General features: G+C 40.1%; 1 protein-coding gene across 1 annotated transcript in view; it reads left to right on the forward strand.

The window, feature by feature from the left end:
* Positions 1-5,741: 5,741 nt before the first annotated feature.
* SPON1 (spondin 1) overlaps positions 5,742-21,732 on the forward strand; it is a 200,011-nt gene continuing 184,020 nt past the window's right edge. Inside the window, exons 1-2 of the mRNA XM_005442716.4 lie at positions 5,742-6,174; positions 12,908-13,014. Coding sequence (XP_005442773.1) covers positions 5,952-6,174; positions 12,908-13,014 — 330 coding nt within the window. The 5' untranslated portion in view covers positions 5,742-5,951. The remainder of the gene's footprint in view (positions 6,175-12,907; positions 13,015-21,732) is intronic.

Genomic DNA, 21,732 nt, shown 5'->3' on the forward strand with positions numbered 1-21,732 from the left:
ATATTTTAGCCATATTTGGTCAAGTTAGAGGCAGGTCAAGGCAGATGCAAGAGAGTCAGCAAATGTAGAATCGGTGAGAGGTGACTGAATAAATTACCAAGATGCTGAAATGTGGGTTGGGATCAAGGTTTTAAATTAAGACAAACCCTTGAAAAGAGATTGTTTTGTGAGTTTGGAAGGAGCATAGAAGAACTTGTGCAGGTTTTTTTTTGGGGGGGTTGGTGTTTGTGGTTTGGGTTTTTGTTTTTGTTTCTTTGGGGGGGGGCAGTGTGTTGGGGGCATGTGGGCTTTTAGTTTTGGTTTGTTTTTGTTTTTTTTTTTTAGAGCTAAACTTTTACTCTGTGATAAAAGGTTACAGCCACGGTGACCATGGGCACAGTGGCGGTGGGACAACAGCAAGGCAAAGTGGTGGGTACTGGGGTAAGGTGCAACTAGTGGGGCTGGCACAAGCACTAGAGGGGAGCACCAGGGAACATGTCCCCTCCTCCCCTGCCATGGAAATTTGGAAGTTCTTGAAGGCAGGGGCTGGTGAGGGAGACAGTCAGGTGTAACTGGAGGAGATGTGACCTAGAAATTGCTGGTGCTCCCAGTTTGCAGCAGTGATTTTCCTTACGGGTAAATGAAGCCTCATGCTGGGCTTGATGAAACTGGTTCTGTTTAATCTACTCTTGGGAGTTTTCAGGGATTCCCAAGATAGCTCTTGAATCATGTGGGATAAAGGGAGAGCTTTTTTAAGAACATATTTACTCTCCAGTATTGGAAGGAATCCTGAGTTTAAATATTTCAAGAAGCTTGGGTCTTTCCTTAGCAAACCTCCTCCCCAAAATAGAGCGAGCGTGGAAGATGAGTTTCTGTCAACATTTGATCCTGAAAGATCCATTCAAGAGCAGCCTAAGTTTAAAACCTGTTCTGCCTGTGTTACCCAGGGTGCTGGCAATACTCTTCTACATTTTTTTTTTTTCTTTTTGTAGCCTCTGTGCTGTTCTACACATACATCTTGTCCCATGATTTTCCAGCTTCAGTTTTTGCCTCAGTTAAGCCCCCAAGGAACCTTAACAGAGCTTCTCTCTCTCCCTCTGTTTCTCTCAGCATTGCAGTGTTTCTTTCATAATATGTATGATGATAGTCTCATCATGTCAAGAACCAAATATTTCTATGGTTCTTGAAATGTATTGGAAATGAAAACTTTCTGTACTGTCAGTGTAAAAATATGCTGAAGACATGCATGACTGAACAGGCAAATGTAATTAATTGAGCTACTTGGAAGTTTAATATTGGAGATGCATTGTATTGACTGACAGTAGTATGAATGGTGAACAGACCTCTGCAAACATCTACTGTCATTACTCTTCACTACTTCCTAAGAGAAAGGAAGTTGAGAACAGTGCTACAGAACCATAAAAAATCATCTTAAAGTGTCTCGCAAGCTCTTTCCTTTGTCTAATAGGACAGCAATTATCTCCAGATCTTTTTCTAAACAGGCTTCAAAGACAGCATGGACCAATCTGTGTTTGAAAAGCCTTATTCTTACTGTAGGTAGAGGGGAATTATTGTTGCAATGGAATTATTCCGTTCAAATAGATAGAGAAAGTTTCTATTTTGTTTAAGAAAACCTGACTGTGACTACGGGAGGGTGGGTGGGAAAGGAGATAGATATGCAAAATTGACTAATAGCTGGATCTATAGTAAGACAAAGGTCTAAAAATGGGATAGATATATTTGAAAGTGCAACTCTCAAATTCTCTGTTTACCCTCCCAGTCACCAAAGGTTTTATTGCAGATTGTTTTGCAATGTTATTTGCTAGGCATCTGAGGGCACTCTGCCTTTGCCTGAACAGCAGTGTCCTCTGTCTTGGCAGTGAAGAACAACTAAATATTTAGCTTATGAGGAAAAGATCTTTTGGGACTTTCCTCAATCTTTTAATTGGTAGTGGTATCCAGAAGGTATTTAATGCAAACTTCCAATGTTAGGTGATCACCTGAACCTTGAAGAGCTATTGATCTCAATACAATTAATGTCTCCCTCTGAAGAAAGGGCACCCTAGATCTGTCTCCAGCAAACGCATTGTAATTGATAGATCACCCTCCCTTCCCTTTCTCTCTGCTTATTCTTTGTGCTTCAGCTCAACTTTAGAAGCCCAATGTTTCCAGGAGGGACTGAGGGTGCCTCCAGAAGACATAGAGCTTCCTGGTTAGAAGCTTCCTGAGAAGTGAGGGATGAGGATTTGAATACTTGCAAACCAAGCAAGGAATTGAAACCAACATCTCTCTGCCATCCTAAACAAATACTTCAATTGCAAGCTCTTGTGTAAAAGGGTAGGCGTCATTCTTGCCAGTCATCTTTTGAAAGAGATGTATTCCCCTGTTACTGCATTTATATAATACATTAAAAATGGATTTAAGCTTCCAGCTCCTGTGTTTGGGAAGGTGAATCCTATAGCCCAATAAAGTTATCAAGCACCTGATGACCATGAGATTCTGGGCACGGCACCTTGATGTTTCTTATTGGCTAGTTTTGTTGGCCTCTGCTCTGTGAGCAGACTCTTCTAAGGGGTCTAATAATCTTGTAAATCAGATTAGACGCGTACTTGAGGCACCGATTTACTATGTGGGCTGGGACCTTAAAATCAGGTGTTGCATAGCCAAACATTGCATTGCACATGTCACCTTATAGATAATTCCCAAGACTTCAAATAGCTTCATAGAAGCAGAAGGAAAGAAAAATTTTAAAATGCCACCTACAATATCTTCCAGTGAGCATGAGGATATCCTGCAGTACTTAATGCAGTCTTCTAAACTGCCATTTTAAAATGAGCTCCTTATCGGAAAACCGAAAAGAAATCTTGTGAAATTCTTTTGTTTGTTAGGAAAGCCCACTTGGGGTGGGGGGGAGTGGGAGGGAAGAGATTTTCCTCCAGCCATTACAGCTCCATCAAATGCAATATTACACCAGTAATGATTGTTATGCCTAATAGTCATGGACAGCAACTTTATTCATCCCAGAAAGTACACAAAGAAACGCAGCACTGCAGTCCTTAAGATACGAAGCTTTCTCTGTTAAATTTGCCATGGATGGTTGGATTCATCAGTCTGCATGAGTCTTTGACTGATAGATCATGCTTGATGCTTTAGGCAAACACACACTAATTAGTAGAACAAATAGAAAACCCTGAGGATGCCCATGCTTAATGACATTGTCCATATTCTAAACTGTCTCTACAACAAATTATTCATTTCACGGCTGTAGGCAGTGCAAGTTAATTTATCTGTATCAGTGCTAAGTTGAAGCATTCACTTTTAACAAGGCACACTGTATTATACCTTTTTAGGAAACTTTCCAACACTTCAGCTTTTAAACAAAAAAGAAACTGGAAGTAAGAGGCCAGGCTAATTCAAGGATAAAAAAGCAAGAGGTATAGAATCTATTATAAGTTTAAAGAGTCAATAGATGCTGATGAATTGGTTAACTTTTAATTAGTTTGGTACCAACCAAAAAATTGTGAAGATGACTTAAAATTAAATCCTTGGAGGAGCATTGAGTTAGAACCCAGAACTCTGGCTCAGAACAAAGAAAGGTTGTGCAGAAGTGCATGTGCGATTCCTGCTATGAATGCTGCAGTCAGGTAATTGCTTTTCAATCAATCTCAGCAAAAGAAATTAGAAGTCAGATATGGAGAAAGAGGCAAATTCACAGCCACCTTATACCAGTATGGTTATAGTTGTCACTTTCAGCTGAGTATTGGTTTGCTTCACTGATATATTTGACTTCAGAACCTTGATAAAGTGAACCTTATTTTCATAAAATGAATGAGGTGAACATAGTGAGTGGTCAAACGATACCCAAGAGTCTATGATGTAGCTGAACTTAGTTTTAAGTAAGCTGAACTCAGAATTAAGTAGTCATTTAATGAACATGGGTCTTCGGAAGCATGAAAGTAAATATCCAAGCCAATTCAAAGCTTCAGTAGCAAAAGCAGACAATATTATTGCCTGCATGCTGGCAGGTTGGAGGTGAGCGATGTGGATTGAGTGGAGGCAGATGACCCGGCAGATTACACTGGAAAGCTAAGGATTGCTCTTTCTGCCACGTTCAGCAGGAGAGGAATAAAAAAAAGCAACTTGTGTTGGAAAGACCATTTATACTCGCATAGCTGAACGCTTTTCTCAGCAGTGGAAGTCTCTACAGTCAGGCACGCTCTCCAGGTGGTCTGGCAGAAGCAGCATAGATGGTACCACGGCCACTGTTGCAGGTGCCTGAGCAGGCATGTACTTAAGGATTGGATGCTACTGTTCAGTGTGGTTATAAAAGCTTTGACTGCAACCTCTTCACAAGCATATGGATGGACACTGTCAATAACTCCATGTCTGCAAAAAACCTCATCCACCTGTTAATGCTATCTTTACTGAACGTATATTTTGAGGATGTGATGGTTTACATTCTTTACAAACATGTAACAGACCAAAATATAGACAAGTTTACAGTAGCAAAGCTCTTGGCAAGGAAGGCAAGGAACATTCCAGAAAGTAAAACGTTCAGCATCCTCACAGAGACCTTGAAGAAACACCTTTATTTGGCACACAACACTGCTAAATGACTTCCAAAGCTAAGTTTGGAACCCAAAAATTTGCAAATCTGATACTAGCAAATGCCTAGGTAGGTAACAGAAGAGTTTCAAGGCACTGGTTGTTTCCCATATTTCCTTGGAAGCTGTGCTTAAATGCAGTTGTATTCATCAATCTACTATTCTTGCTCCAGAAAAAATGGTTGGAAAGGATTTGTGCCGTCTTGCACACTTGGCATCTTGAAAGTGTTCAGGTCCTGATCGAGGACATACCTTTCCAACTTTTCCCTCCACTTACAAAGCAGTGGAGGGAGAGAGAGAAGAGCAGCATTTAGGGATCAAAACTGGAGTTAGGGAGCTTGTGGGTCTGGGTTCACTTTTTTCTCCCACTGCTGTAAACTTCTTTTGTGGATTTAGACAAGACATTTAGTGTTATTGTGCCTTAGCGTGCTTTATAGAACTGTGAAATAACTAGACCTGTGCTCTCCTTGCTTTCTCCTGTTTGTATCTGCTCGGAATTTTCCAAGTGTGGGAGCAGACCTCCCGTGTTCGCTCAGGTGAACTGTGCTCTCAGCTGTCGTGTGTGCAGGGTGTGCTCGCATGTGCGCGTACGTAGCCTCCATCGCTGAGACGCACAGTTGCAGGCTGATGTAGAAATGAATCTCCTGTTTCCAGCACATCCACCTCTCCGCATCTCTCTCTGTGGTACCCGAGAAGCTGCAGCCGATGCTCCTTGCTTGTCAAGTGTGCGGAGAGCAAGAGGTTGTCTTGGTCAGTTTGTGCTGATTTAGTTGATATTGTTTATTATGCGTGCTGGTTTGAAGAAAGATGGGGGGTGGGGTGGGGGTGGCGCGGCAAATTCTTTGCGCCCTGTTATCCCTACAGTAACTATAGACTTCGGCAGGAATGCGGGTGATTAATTTCAGGTCTGCGGGCTCAGCCCGAGCGGCAGCAGCCCTCCCCGCCGCTGCGCTGGATGGCTGGGAGACAGCCGCGTCCCCCCTGCTCCGCTCCGCCAAACCCTGCGAATTCAGCTCGGCTAAGTAAACACCGCCGAGCCGCTAATCACCCGCTCTGAAACAAAACAGCACTTCACTTCGGGAGCTGGGCAAGACCAGACTTCCCTCCCTCCCTCCTCCCCTCCCTCCTCTCCCGCCCCCTCCCTGCGTTTCCCCTCCCTCTCCCCGGCAGCCGCCGAGCCGGTCCCTCCGACCCGGCAGCCTCATGCTGGGGGCCGCCGCCGGCCGGGGCTGACCGAGGCCGCCCGCCCGCGCTGCCCGCCCCTGCCCGGCCCGGCCCCGCTCCGCTCCGCTCGCCGCCGGGCACCGCCGCCGGGCTCCCGGGCACCGCCGCCGCCCCGAGCATAAAAAGTTGTGGGGAGCGCCGAGGATGGGAGCGCATCTGCAGCCGCTGGCCCTGCGGCTTCTGGCGTTGACTTTCCCCTTGGTGGCGAAGGGTTTTTCTGACGAAACCTTGGAGAAAGCCGCGAAATCCGAGGGATATTGCAGCCGGATCCTGCGAGCCCAAGGCACCAGGAGGGAAGGGTACAATGAATTTAGTCTCAGGGTGGAGGGCGATCCAGAATTTTACAAGCCTGGAAACAGTTACCGGGGTAAGTTGGCCATCCTAACGCATCCCATGCTAACGATAATGGTCAGGACAAGTGTCTCTGAAACTGGAACGTGTCTCTGCCTGTCATCTCCTGTATCCCTTTTGGCGTGTGTGTGTGTGTGTGACTGCGTGGGTTAAGGCAGGGTAATATACTCCCACGCATTACTTTATTGGGGATGCTTTCATGACAAGTGAGAGGGAGTTGGATTTCACAGTATCACTTTACTCCCAAACACTAACTCGGTATTAAGAGGAATTTCCTTTCTTTTATGATGCCTCTCTACCAGCTCAGCACTAGCACAAGATCACAAGTTGATGTGATACAAAACACACTCTACCCCCGTTCACCTACTTCTATAGGATTTCTTCCTATCCCTTTAAATATAACAGAGTGAATAGGAGATGCTTTAACATTCAGCAGGAAGGAGAGGAAACTCGCAGCTAATTGTTCTTGCCCTGAAATATGAATGCTAATATAATGAGTTAGCATATGGGCAAACAGTGATGCAGCACGCTGCCAACTTCCCACATTTTCCACTTATGTTTATCCCACCCCCCCTATTTTTTTCTGGGGAAATGAACAGATGGTTCAAGCAGGAAAGAGGCAGAGGTGGTGCTGGTGACCACTATAAATAAGAGATGGAGGCATTTGCTCTTCGCTGAGCATTTCACATACAACCCTTGAAATTAACTTCCAAAGCTCATTTCAGTGTATTTTTCTAATTAATAGACAAAGACAGTTTTTGGTCACTTTTCCTGCCTCACCTTATAATGCCTTTGAAAACAAATCTTCTTGGAGTATATTGTTGACTTTGTATTTTAAAAGCACTTGAAAACAATTTAGACCTTTTTGGGTACCGTAACTAATGTACTTTATAGACATCACTTTGGGAAACAAATTTTGAGTTCCTTCTGAGTGTTTCTTCTGACCTTCCTTAGATTCAGTGTAAAGAGCAATGTTTTCCCATTGTATGAACATAGGAATCTTGGTATAGATAGGGAGCAAAAAGTGTTCACATAGCATAGTCATGTTCTCTTAAAAGTTGAAAAAATACATCTACAGCAGTGATTAACCAGCTTTGAGCACCAGCCTGTAACTTTGCGTGATTTTTGATTATTTTTTTTCCCCAATAATTGATTTATTTCAATGTGATATGAGGAAAATGTTTCCCACAAATTGCTTAACTGTTCCAGACATTAGGATTAGTACCTTGAGTCTGAAAGCTTTCATGTTGCATGTCAGTTTGATGCGTCTACTAAGCAGGATAAAGATAAGTGCTACGATCTTTGAGAGGGACAAATGTGAGTGTTCTTAAAGTGTTGGAATTTACTTCTGTTAAAGCATTATTGGATGTTTCAGTCACCTGTCAAAGAAGTTTCTCTTGCATGGAAATGTAGAGGGAAAGAAACTCCCAGGTGAATTAGCAGAACTAATTTTCTGCAGATATTAGGTCTCGGCATTAGGAATTCTATTAATAAAATCAAATTAGTATATTGTAACTTCTTGGAAGTGAGAAAATTACAGCTAACAGTGAAAAGTTAAAAGGTAGACCAAAATATGTGCCCAGGTTTTTGGTACTTAAGACTGAAGTATTCAGGTGGCATGTAAGCTTGTCTAGATAGTCCCTTAAGGACGCGTCCTGAATGGTTGGAAGAACATAAGCAAATGTTGCTGTAGCATATACATTATCTATGGCAATAGTTAAAAATAACAGCATTACAGAAAGTTTCAAGAGCTCATTTTTAAGGGAATTTCTGCAGTACAACTGGAACTTTATTACTGTTTTATACAAAGGCTAGAAAATCCAACTAATGATAAATAAATGCATGATTATGACAGGTCTGTAGGGGTTTTTGTCTGTAAATTACTAGATGTAGAACACCACAGAAGATCTGCACAACCTCCATTGCATTGGAGCCAAATGTGCCTGTTTCCATGGCCCCTGCTTGATTTAATGCAATCTGGATCCTTGGCACATTCCCTGCTGGGCTCCTGGAATAAGCTAGTATTTATGCCATGTGGATAACACAGGAATTAACTGTCCATACAAATGCTGTACTCTACCAAATCGATGGTATAGGGGCATCCATTTATGTTTGTGACTCTTGATCATTGGTTGATGTGATGGCCACATAAGACCCTCAAGCTGCAATGCCTGGAGGAAACATTGCAGCACTCTAACCTTGTGGGAATTGGAAGACCACAGTTCACAGCTGCCCCTTGTGTTTGGGAAAATTTTTATGGCTTTCCTGAAGTTACCTTTGTATCAGACAGGGATCTGTTTGCCCTAAGGGCAAATCCTGGGTGAATTTGTGTGTATGGAAGCCTTGGTTTTCCACCTCTCTGGAGCTGTGATAGAGGAGAATGGCCCTGAGCACCAAATAATGTGTTTGAATTGACCTCCTCCAGTCTGCAAACACTGTCAGCAGTAAGGAAGGATGCATTTTCCTGTCTTAGACAATTAAAAATGAGGTAGCAGCAGGGCTGAGGAGCCATCCTCCTTTCCTCCCTCATGTCTAACAAAGCAACTATGGTTATGGGCTTTGTGGTGCCCCAGGGGCAGGTGACATGACTGATTTCTAGTATCTTATTTGTGAGCTCCGATCCTGTAGCCTGCAAGTGGCCTTTATCTGCCTGGTTGTTCGGGCTGCGGTATTGTCGCCTCTCCTGTTACGGAGCAGGCAGCCAAATGCATGTGGGGCAGCTCTTCCCGTAGCACCAGGTCTGTAGGCACACCATCCTGGGGTTGAGGTCCTCTCCTACCTGCTGGTTAACTTAGACCTTGATGTAGTTGCTCTTGCTTCCACTGAAGGTCAAAGTTCCCATTGCATTCAAAGGGCACAAATGAGCCTTACGTTTAGGTGGTGTTATGGGGTAATGATCCTTGAAAGTACTCAGCCTAGCTTTATTGATCTTTACAGTTAGATTAATGATTGTATTAACGAGGTAAGTTTCATCCTATTAAAAATATAAATGGAATTGCTTTAAAAAAGCAATAGTATGTCCATTTCACATGCTAATGGACACAGTTGCCTCCATAACATCATGACATTGTTATTCTCATGAAGAAAATGAAGATTTGATTAGTATAGTCCATAGATTAACCTTCTGTGTGGATGCTTTTTCCATTTTTAATGGAACTTCTACTTGTAGGTCTGTTTACATTCTCAGTTTTCAAGGAAAAGCTCATTTAATATTACACACTCCATTGCATTGGTTTGGGGACTTGTTCTCTAAGGAATGTTGAATCTTTTGCTTTCCATTTCTTTCTTTCCCCCAACATGCAAACACTCTTTTCTATACTTCAGAAACCAACCCTCATTCTGTAAGTATTTTAGCGATTCTTATGCTTCACACTTTATGGAAAAAAGTAGATATTAAAAGTGTATTTGTTGGTACTTGTGCAGTGTACAACACAGGATGTGCTGTAGTGTAGGATGAGGAAAGTCAGATTTCCTGCCTGAAACCAAAGAAGCAATTGCTTTGATCACCCCACCTTTAGCTGGGTATACTGGGGAAGGAGGAGTGTGCTGGTGGTGTGTGCCAAAGTGCGACTTGTGAGGTAATCACAGATTTGCTGGAGGGGATGGAAACAGGCAAAAGTGACTGTTGATACATAATCTTCCTTTTAAAGTAAAATCCCTAACTTTGAGGCTTGCACTGAGACGTAAGTGATCTTTACAAGAAATTCATATTGTTCAGTGAGCATTAATTAATGTGAAGGCATTGTGCGCGATACTCAGCTGTTCTTTAAAAAGGCAGAGTTTTAACACAAGGAAGAGAACTCTCAACTCTTATTACGCAATGAGGAGCTGCTCTCTTGTGAAAACCAGATGTAGTCCCACAGCTTCCCAGTGCTGCCCGTGCAATGCTGACACACATCAGCCCAGAGCCAGTGACTGCAGAACCATTGCCATCACAGGGCTGTGCATTTAGGAGTGCTTCAAATAAAGCCTGGCACTGCAGTGTTACCGTAGCACACTGGATAGTTCAGGGAACTGACAGACAGCTTTTCGGCTCAGGTATTTGTTCTGGCCTAGCTCAGGGGTGACCAAACACGCATTCCTCTTGGTATCCTTGAGCTGAGGTTGCATGGGCACAGAAATCCCCCAAGCATGGTCTGCTCCTGTGGGTCATCACCCTCCCGGCCCCTCACTTGTATCGGGGTGTCCCTGCCACGGGCAGAAGTGCTCCTGGGGCTGCACAGTGCAGCTGCTCAGAGACTGGACCCAGCTGAACTATCCGGTTGGGATTTTTTTTGTTTGTTTTGTTTTACTTTTCAGCTGGATGTGTTCCCTTGTTCAATTGAGTGCACAGCTGTGTGGATACGGCTGCTCTAGGAGCAGTGCAGGGTGGGGGAGGCCAGGATCACTCCTGTTGGAGGAAGCATGGATTTGTGCTGGGTTAGAATGACTCTGCAACCACAGCATGAGTATTGCTAACCCCAGGCATTCAAAAACTATGAGTCAGGCTTTGGAATTACCATCCTCTTTATTTTTTCTTTTTCACCACCCCCCCCCCCCCACCCCCCCTTCTCTGATGACTTTTTTAGCATTTCAGATGTTCTCTATTTTATAGGTAGGTGTTTGTTTATAAGTTTGAAAACTGTTTTCATCTGTAAATTTGTAGGAAAACGATGAAAACTGTTGAGTCAATTCACAGCTGAATTCTCCATTTGCTTGTATAAGTATATCTGGTGTAACCTTTTGCTCAGTGATTCAGAGTTTTGAATTAAGTACAATATATGGAAAAATTTGTTGCATGCAAAAACTTTATGGCAGTTAGTTTCTAAGAATCAGCGTTCATATAATGTGTTCACCCTGGTTGAGTCCAGCAGCATGCTGTTCTAAATTACTGCAACTGAGAGGTTGGCTATGGATTTTCATTTAGATAGAGCTGCAAGAGCTTGCAAAATTGGACTAATAATCCGAATTATTGGGCAGATAATGAGTTAATGAATTGGAACAATACTTAAAACTGTAACCAGAAATTTTAACCTTATTATGCTACTCCTCAGTTCCTGTATATAAAATGTGAACATTTTTCTCCCTCAAAATTATAAAGTTTAGCTTCACAGTAAAGTTCCATGGAATGAAGAGCATGGGAAATCTTAAAACTTGGGGGACTTGCTATTATGCCAACCCCTGCTCTAGATTTGCACCGGTGTTTGCAGGTATCTAGGTCTAAACATGGAACTTCCAATTTTAAAGTTTTTGTGTATCTCTCCCATCCTCTTTTTTCACGTACAGTCATAAAAGTTATGTATTTGCACAAACACCACAGGTTTTAGACCCAAATATGGCTGCATAATGCTAGAAGTCTTCAAATATCTTATTTTGTGGTTTTCCACTACTGAATTTCTAGATCAAAGGCCTCTCCCTATGTTCCAAATTAACTCTGGGCATATTTTGAAATCCGTATCTTTTAAGGGCCATCTGTAATTTTTAGTAATGTGATGCAACCCTTCATGGCCTGTATGGGTAAGATGGAGTCTCTTGTGAACACTCTCCATGAAGCAGCATTGATAGGTGCAGTTTGCTCAGGAAAACTCTGCGTGGTCTTCAGTTTTTATTGTGCCAGTCAGGGTTTGAGAGTGTGACAATGGTGTATTACAAGCAGTGCTGACTGCATTATGCCTAAAGTAAAAGCTACTTAACAGTATTATGCTTAAAGTAAAAGCTACTTAACAGTTTTCTGTCTCTTTTTCAATAAAAATTATTTTTCCTTTAATTAAATTTACCTCTATTACAGAAAAGGATTCCTATAAGGTGTTGAAAAGGGTTCAGCTATTTTAAACCTCCCTCAAAAGTCATGTCTCAAAGCTCTGCATCATTCCATCTTTCTGATAGTGTTCGAAAGAGCCATAGCTGGTGGAAATCAAGTGTTGCTGGGTGGTGCTTAGCTACTGATGATGGTAAATAGAAAAATCATACAAAAGTATTTTGCACTTGCAGAAAATGAGGGATGTGATCTTGATACTGAGCATGGTAAAATCAGGTTATTCTGCAATACGTTATTTGTTCTTTGCTGGTGGATCCAACGATGCCTTCCTGGTCAGGGCTGGTGGGTGACGAAGGGTGTTTTGCTGATGTCTAGGATGCTTTGACGATCAGAGCTGGCAGCACAATCTTTAGAGGTCACCTTTAGCCATGAATTTAACTTTGTGTCCTGTTCTGCCTGAGGTTGAGGGAGAAGAAGGATAGTTTCAGAGCGATGGTCTCCACCAGCTGGAGTACTACATTGAGTGTAGCGGAGCTGAGGCAGGCAATATGGTCATCTTGCTTTATTGTTAAAGAAACCTTCCATGTACTAAAATGCCTAGATTTCTGTCTATGCTCAGAGCAGAACAAAAGCTGAACCCAAACACGTGTCCCCAACCCCAAAGCATCATCAAAATAATCCTGCTGTGGATCTGTGCAGATTAGCAATCTCCTTTAAAAACAAACAAAAGCAACCCAAAAGATATGCCAAAAAATTGTGTGTGTGTGTGTGGAGGAGCTGAGCTGAGATATTTCACATCACATCATGCCAGTGTTTTCCAGTTTATGCAGAAACTTGGACTGAACAGTTCTGGTGTTCTGGTTGGCTCTGCTGTATGTTGTTAGTGCTCTGGTTTTTGTTAATACCAACTTAAAACACACACCTTTCAAGTTGAACTGTAAAATGATAAGCAAGTGGCTGATTTCACAATTAATATTATGTTTTCATTATTTCTCTTTTCATTATATCTTAGTGACGCTTTCTGCTGCCACTCCTGCTTACTTTCGAGGGTTCACATTGATCGCTCTCAAGGAAGGAAAAGAAGGTGACAAAGAAGAAGACCATGCAGGAACTTTTCAGGTGAGAGAGCCTTCCCTGACCTGTACCTCTAGGAATATTTCTTAATCTATGCTTGGCTCAATGGGACATTTTATATGCACACATAATGCAGACTATGCTTAAGTGTAAGCATTGTGGATGCTGACATGAGAACAACATAGCATATTTTGTATTCCATGCAACCTCTTCAAGAGGTCGAGGCTTTTGTACCTTGACTTCAGCTTGTTTTCACGTGTTCATAAAGTTAAACATGAGCATCAATTACTTGGACTAGAGCCTAGGACACCTGAATTTGTTATTCAAAGTGAATATAAAAATAGTTTTTTTCACATTTTGCTTTTTTTATTTCTTTACCTAGATAGTTTTGTCCATTCAGATGTAGATTATGACTCTGGAAAGTGTTTGCCACAGCTGCAACGACTGTTTTATCAGTCATAAATTACATTCTGCTGTTTTATTGATGCTTAGTAGTACTTTGCTTAACAAACACATTCAGTGGGCTGAAATGTTTATCGTTACTTAAAGGATCAGAATCCAGAATGGTGATTCACAAAATCATATTTCCAGCTATTTGAAGATCACATTGCAGAAAAGGAGTTCTGGAAGTTGAGAATACACATCAGATTTATGAAAGTAGGTAGAAATTACGTAGGTCTGTTGTTCGTTGATTCTCAAATGAGGTATTGTTTGCTCTTTGACTTTGCAAACTTAGAAATATTGTTGAATCATACAGATTATAATTTACAGGATGGGTAATAATATTGATGCTAATTTTAATAATGATTTAGAGATGATTTCACTTGCTTCAGAACAGCATTTATATATTTTTTTCAAGGGAAATACTCAAAAGTTCTTGTTTTGGTCATCTACAAGGAGACGGAAACAAACGTAATCCTACCATCTTTTCCTGAAGCATCTTCTGTTCTTTGTATATAGCAAGCGTGATGCACAAACTCAATACCTATTTGCCCTGTTTTCCTACGTAGTTTGCCTAGAGGCCTCTTTCTGCATTTCACACATTTTGTAAGAAAACTTTTCACGTTATTTGTAAGAATAAGTGACTTATTTGATGTTGGAGTGACTCATGTCTTCCTTAAAATGAAATGATTTTCTAAAGTTTTTTGAAAGAAATCTGTTTAATATGGACAGTTGTGGTGGTGTGTTTTTTTTTTTTTTAAGAATAAGCTAGCATCAGCTACTGTTAAGAAGTAGAAATGATGGTGCTTCATCTATTTTAAAATAAACTTGTCAGCATTCATTTCTGTATCTCAGTAGTTAATGTCACTATAGCTGTGGGTAATGGGAAGGAAGTCTGAGTTTTGCCGTTACGGCCAGGTATATGTCTAACTGAGAATGCAGTGAGCTCACTAAGCTTTACTGAGGTAGAGAGGAAGTTTGAAGTCAGCAGAGTGGGGTGCAAATGGAAACTATATAGATAAAAAAAAACAACCCAATGGATCTCAGTGGAAGGAAGATTGATTAATTAGCTTTATTGTATGGATTGCAGTCTGAAATCTGTACTCTAATTGTCAGATTAAAGTTTCAAATTTTATGCATAGCTAAATTTGTATTTCTGTGGCACAAACAGTACTCATTGTGCTCATCCCTCATTAGCACAATTAAAGTTCATTCAGATAGTGCTTGCCAGTTCTGCCTGTGTTGATATAGATTTAAGATTCTTATTTAAGTATCCAGCAAATGCTTACAATGAGAAATATTGATGTCTTTTGTATCATGGCTAGGCACTAGTAACTAGAGAGGGGAAAAAGATGGTTAGTTCAAGGGTTTGCACTGTTTTATTATTATAATGTGAACATCCTAATGGTGTCTAAACAGCTGTGCAGAGTAAGAAAAAACTTGCGTGTACAACAACTTGCATGCCACTCATAGTTACGTATTGCCTGTGCTCAGATGGAGTTTATGTTATTCAATGAATTACCTAGTGGAACAGAACTCAGTGACAATTCCTTAATAGTGGCAAGACACTAAAATGCTACTTCTGGACTACTAGCATAAGCCTTTGCTTCCATAAGGAGACATATATACTGTTAAATAACAGTCAAAACAAAGCATGTGAATGCACTGTATGAAGCAAAGTGCTTCATGTAATGCAAGACTTTGCAGTACAGCCAGGATAGAAAGAAATGAAAGTTGATCAAATAAGACATATGCTTTCCCTCCATGCCTCAGAGATTGTAAAACATCATATTTCAAGCCTGTGAGTGCCACTTTCAAATCGTGTAGTATGGGTTGCAATGTCTTTCATGGGGAAAACCTGAATCCACACTGCAATCGGGTCAAGATCCAATTGGGGCTGTGGCTTCTGTTTTTCACAGCTACCAAGCCTGATCAACAGGTGTAATGCCTCAAAGTACTGTAGAGGGGCATGTGCTAGGGCAGCAAGGTGTTAAATGAGGACTAACATCTTGGTGACTGATACGAAATAGTACGCTCAGGCTGGAAAAACATAGTTTTCAGCAGGTTGAGTGCTGCACCCCATTGCAAGGGATGAATGTGCAGTAAGCAGCTGCTGTTGAGTTTGCCCTGCAGGGGCTTTGCTCTGCCTTTTACAACCTCCTCATGGCTCATTTACTCTTGTCTGACTCTGCAAGTCAGCAGGTACGGTCAATCTTCATTAATCATTAAGTTTCAGGGTCTTGATCCTATAAATAGTACAGCTGTTAAAATTCTTGGTTGGACAGGTATTTTTTCTGTACTTTTTTTAGTTAACTTTATGCTTGCTATGGAGTAAGAGACCTTCAGAGAAGTGTCATTTGGACTCCACCATTCTAAACCAGTTTTCTCAGAGGGAAACAGAGACTTTTAAATCTGATTTTACTGTTTGTCTATTTAATGCAGCCAAACTTTTTTTCTTCGTCCTTGTAACACACCCAGGGCACAATTTGGCTTCACAATAAAGAAATCACACTGTCTCCCACAAACATGCAAGCATATGTTAAATAGCTAAATTAAATGTGGTTGGGGAATTAAAGATGCCAAATTCAGTCATAGAAGTTTGGGGATATAATAATAGGTCTCTTACGTATGCCAGTGGTAATTGAACAACTCAGGGGTGCAGTGCAGCACTGAAAGCTTCAGATATCATGTCCCACTGGCCTCTTTACACAAGCCATTCCCAGCCGCTGTGCAGACTGCTGATCCTTCTCTTTTGTAACGTTTAGTAAAAGTCTGCAAATTGTTTGAAGGCAAATCATACTCAAGGGCAACAATCAAGCACTGATTGACTATAGACCAGTGTCTGTACAGGCCATTTTAATCAACATAGGTATGCAATGTAATAGACTTAGTCTGGTAAATAATGTGGAATAATCGAAATTTAGTGCCGAACCTCATCTATCTTCCTTGTTCTCTGAGGAAGAAAAAAATTTTCCAAGAAAATTTTTGGTGAATGTTTTCTGAATCTGTTCTGAAGATACATACAACAACAACAAAAAAATAATCTAAGTGGCCTGTTGAAACACTTCAATAGATTATATTTTATAGAAAAATTAAGTAAAACTTCACAGATCTCTTTTGTCTAAATTGAGTCTTCATAAATAGTGGTTAAATTGTTCTCTTACCAGATTATATTCCAAAAGTAGGAATTCTCGTGATTTATTATGAGACATTTATTCTGAAGTTTCCCTTATTCTCTTTCCAATTCCACACACTCTCTGTTCCTTATTGAAATTTTCATATTTTCATTGTAGGCTGTATTATTTCAATTTTGCATTTCTGCAGCTAAATTGACTGTAGTCTTATTTACATTCCCCAGAATTGTATACAGTAGTCAGTCAGGACCCTCAGCATAAAATCATATAGAATTTGGATACAGTAATCCTTTGGAGTATCATAATTGCTTCCCTTGTCTTCATGCAGAAATCCTCTAAGCGTATGCAGCTTTTCTTTATTGTAGAAGCATCTCAGTATTTTACAAGAACTCTACAATAAACTCCTAAATCTTTTCCTGCAAATGTTGCTGCCTACATTGTGATTTCTCATTTTCTCTCTCTGCGTTTTATTCTTTCTAAGTGTAGAGCTTTGTTCAGTTCATCAAGAAAGTTCTGAACTACAATCCTATCCTTAAAAGTGCTCAGCACTCCTCCAAAAATAAGTGTTCTTTGTGGACTTTGTAAAATACGTGCTTGACAACTAAACAGCCAATATAAAATATTGTGTGCGAATGTGACCTGCTTTTCTAATCTTATACAGCGATAAACTGAGTCATAAAGTCTCAAAATTGGACTTTCTCTGTATTGTTTTGGTGTGATCAGCTGTCAGATTATGTCTGCTACCTTTGTGATAGTTTAGTGTTAAATGTATTCATTGTAGTAGTGATCTTGGAGGTGTACTTTTGACATTCTTTGCTCTAGTATGAATCAAAAAATCCTTAGTTTAGGTCACTGAATGTAACGACCCACCAGTGCAAAACCAAAGTAGGAACATAAGTAGGCAAGAATGAAGGTTTCATTAAAACTATGGCATTTATAAAAGCTAGGGATGTGTGCTGAATTTAAGGAAAATTGAAATAAGTAACTAGCTAAGTAAGGTAAGCGGTCCTTTTATTCTAAGTCCTCCTTCTCTAGGTTTACTCTGAAACAGTAGCCCCAAACACTGGCTTTGTTTTTGAAGACATGCTGACTGGTGACCAGTTCTTTTGATGTTTAGGTGACTGATGTGCTTAGCAAAGCTTTCAGATTAAAAGGTATTTTTACAAGCTCTTCGAAAAGCAGTTCCTTAGTTGCTGTATTCCAGCATTTTTTAAGAATCCTGCATGTTCTTAAGCAATTGATATACTGTATTTTGAAAGAAGCAGCCTCTAAAAGGCTATTAGCCATGTCTTGTGACTTATTAGTTCTTATATTTATAAGCAAAGTTCGTTTATGTTTTCTTTTTTAAAAATTGACTGCAATTCTTTATTAAGCTTTTTATATTAAAAAAATTAAGCTATGCTTATGTAATCTTGATGTTGCACTCAACTGGTATGTTTTCTTTTAACCTTGTATCCCAATATAAGCACATCAAACTACCTAGTAAACAGCTTATTCTGAGATGTATGAAACGGTGTAGTTTTAACAAGTGTTCAGAACTATCAAGTATTTTGTGCATGCTTGCATGCTTTACATTCCCTTTCCCAGCATCTTATCACTGAAACTGGGTCTGTCATCTCACTACTTATAAGCATGTGGAAATAATGCATTTTTACTCTGATTTGATGTGAAATGTTCAATTACCGATGGTCCGTGAGTCAGAGGGAATGAATGTCCAGATCATCATGAAACCACATAGTTTAGGTTTTTCAGTCAAGCTTCCTCACACTAGTGAATGAAAACAATGTTTCTATCTAATTAAACTTACAAATTTTAAAAATTCTTCAGGGTTTTCATAAAGGAGGGCTGGGTCATTACAAAGTAGGAAACAATCTAGTGACATATGATGTGAGGGGAAAAAAATGAAGAATGGATACTAACTACTTGTGTCTTTAGACCTAGTAATTATGTGGCTATGACATTATATACCTACTTCACATTTATCAAAATGAAAAGAATTCAAATCTGTCTATGTTGGTTTCAAAGAGAGACAGATGCTGTACCCCCCAAATCGGGGAAAATGCAGTTGCATCCAAACCCCGAAGTGAAAATTCTTTCTCTGAAGTATTGACCAGCAGTTGTATCATCAGGAGATAAATCAATGTTAAATAGCTGTACGCAGTCATTAACTTCATAATCCAAAGAAATAATTACAGAACTCTGTTAAATATGAAAGAACTGGAATATGCCAGCTATATGATTTGGAGACCAAGAGGGTAGAGATATTTCTCAGACTGTAAAATTTAAGTCTCCTGGTCTCTTGCATTTGCAAGAGTATGACTGAATTTTCTTTCTGTAAGAATCATTGCATATATTATTCTAGACAGCAAAAAGTAAAATTTTGTAATGGTTAAAACAAACTCTAGTTCACCTTTCCTGTAGGGTGGAATTGGTTGTACTTGTTGAAAATGTTCACACGTTTTTCTAGAACTCTGTGACTTCCATTATGATGATGCTCTGGGATTAAATATGAGCTTTAAAAAAAGGGAAAAGGTATCTGCCACAACCAGTTCTAGCATTGATTGCAAAATGTGACCAGATTGAATGAGATTAAATACAAAATCGCCAGTATAGTGCAGAAACCTTGACCTGAAGCACTTATTGGCAAGGTTTTGGTTAAAAATTGTCTCAGGAGGTAGTTATGTCTTGCTTCAGACAGTGAAAGATAGTAATGCAAAAGAAGAGTGATGAGCACCAGGAACTCACAGATGAGAAACAGCTCTGTGATAGTGATTATTTACTTCTGGTGAGGCTATAAAAAAGGAAACAAAACCCTGACCATATAAGGTTTTTTGCATCCTTCCTTTATGTTTATTTTGTTTGTTCTGGTTTGGACTTTTGTTATGAATGAGGCAAAAAAAAAAAGAGTATTTTAATATTGCCCACTTTTTGCACCTACTAAATATTGGCTTGTTATAGCTTGGGAACTCTCTCAAGCCATTGTATGCATAGTTGCTCTGTCTTTTAGAATTGATTATTGAAATCATAAAATCACACAGCCAAAACCAGAAAATACGGGAAATTTCTGAATATTGCTTTGTTGTGTATTTTATTAAAGTGCATCTTTGAAGTACTAGCTAATACACATTTATGAAAAGGAAATAAATATGAAATTGTACTGGCTTGCAATGTAACAGTTAACTACTGAAGGAAAATGGGTTTCAGTTTCTTAGCCTAGGCTCTTGCTGCTTTTGACAGCTTGCTTATCTCAACTCTGCAAGTTTTCATGTAGCTTCCTGGTTTATTGTGTAATAGGGAAAGAGCTATGAGGCTTTCTGTGAAAGCCCTCTGAGATTTATGTGGCCCTGAATCCTCCATCATGAACACTGGGAGGATGAGACTCAACAGGTACAAGCTGAAACAGAGCAGGGTAAGACTATATATAAGGAATTTTTTTCTATGAGGACAGTCTGGCAGTGGCAGAGATTGCCCAGAGAAGACTACGCAGTCTCCACTTTCGGAGGTTTTGAAGATGCCTGGATACAAATCTTTGTGTTTCTAGTAATGTGTTTTGATCATTAGTTATGAATAGATGCCAACACATACAATACTTCCCAGTCTGTAGTACATACACAGTCCACAACGGTTATGCTCAGTCTGTGGGGTGAGACATGTACAAACGTTCTTTTACATGGACGTTTGAATCAATATGAACAAGTTTATAACCATTGATTTCATATTGATAAAACTTGCCTATATATACCTTCCTGATAAATATTCATATCCTGAGCACTCAGACCAGAGACCTCTTTCCCCCAGCCCCCCCTTTGATAGACCATAATCACGGTTATGGAAGATGAAGATTGATTGTGCAACCCTGACTCCCTCTCAGCCAGCTTAATTTGAAATATGCTGGAGTGTCTTTTGTAAGTATTTTCTTGCTACATCACTACTATCACTTCTAAAACTTTAAATTCTTATTTTATTTTATTTATTTGGCTTTAGTTTACCTTCTGCTTTTTTTTTTTTCCCTTTGCTTTTTTCCTGTCTCTCTGCTTGGCTATGGGAAAGATTATCTAACCATGTTGTTTGTAGTCCTCTTTCTTTGTTTAATCTAATCTTGTTTTCTTCTGCTTGGGTTTTTTTTTTTTTTTTTTCTTTTTTTTTTTCCTGAGGTCTTGGGGAAATGGACTTTCTGGAGAATTACTTCAAATGATTATTGTGTCACAGTAAGTGCTTATGCTTTCAGGAAAGGGTTAAGCCTAAACCTACATTTCATTTGTTGATGCTTCAAGTTCTTTTTTTTGTTAAAAAAAACAAATGCAAAACAAACAAAAAACCCCCAAACAATCAACCAATCAAACAACCCCCCCTAAAAACCCCCAAACCAAAACCAGGAAGCATGCCTCTTGAGATATGTTAGCTAAAACTCCAGGCTCCTTTCCAGATCCAAGGCTTATTAGAGTCAGATTATCTCAAGTTTAACTTCTGCCCTGCCTTGCAGTCTGCCAGTGCGTGCAGCCTACCTATGCAGTGCCTGACTACATCATGGTTAAGATATCAGAACTGCTTAATTAAATCTGTTAAAAAAGAATATCTACTGGTTTATTCTGTTCCTTAGATTAGCACTAAACTGCAAGACACTCTGATTCTAAGAGGCTTCTGAAGAGGCTCATCAGAATTTTTTTTCCTAAAATTTGGCACTGACACTTAACAGATCAGCTTTGCTCTGTGGGAAGAAGTAGAGAAATGAAGTGACGCTGGAAGCACTGTCCTTTTTTGCCTTGGAGATTCCAGTCTGCTCTTCAGACACAGCAGTGCTGGGAGTCCCCTTCTGGGCATTTTGGGACTTGGGACCATTTGACGCCTTACAAGGGTTCTCTGTTCAGGTCTTGCTTCCAGACTTGAGGCTGGATTTGCATTTGCAATTATTTCATTCAGAGCTAAAGTCAGATTCTGGAAGTGCAGATCCCACAAACTCTCTTTTATCAATCAGGCGAAGCTGCATATTGTTCCCCTGGGCAGTATTTAAGAAGACACATGTATCTCAGTGACTCCAAAGGAATATGTTTCAAATACCCCTTTTCTCCAGCCTAAGTAATCTACCCAACTCATTGTTATTCCAGTGTCAGATAGTTTTTCTTCAGATGTCGACTCACCTGGGTGGTGTGAAATTTAGCAAAGACATTTAACCCTCGGGCAACAGCCA

This window comes from Falco cherrug, chromosome 10 (assembly GCF_023634085.1).
Source record: "Falco cherrug isolate bFalChe1 chromosome 10, bFalChe1.pri, whole genome shotgun sequence".
NCBI classification, from domain to species: Eukaryota; Metazoa; Chordata; class Aves; order Falconiformes; family Falconidae; genus Falco; species Falco cherrug.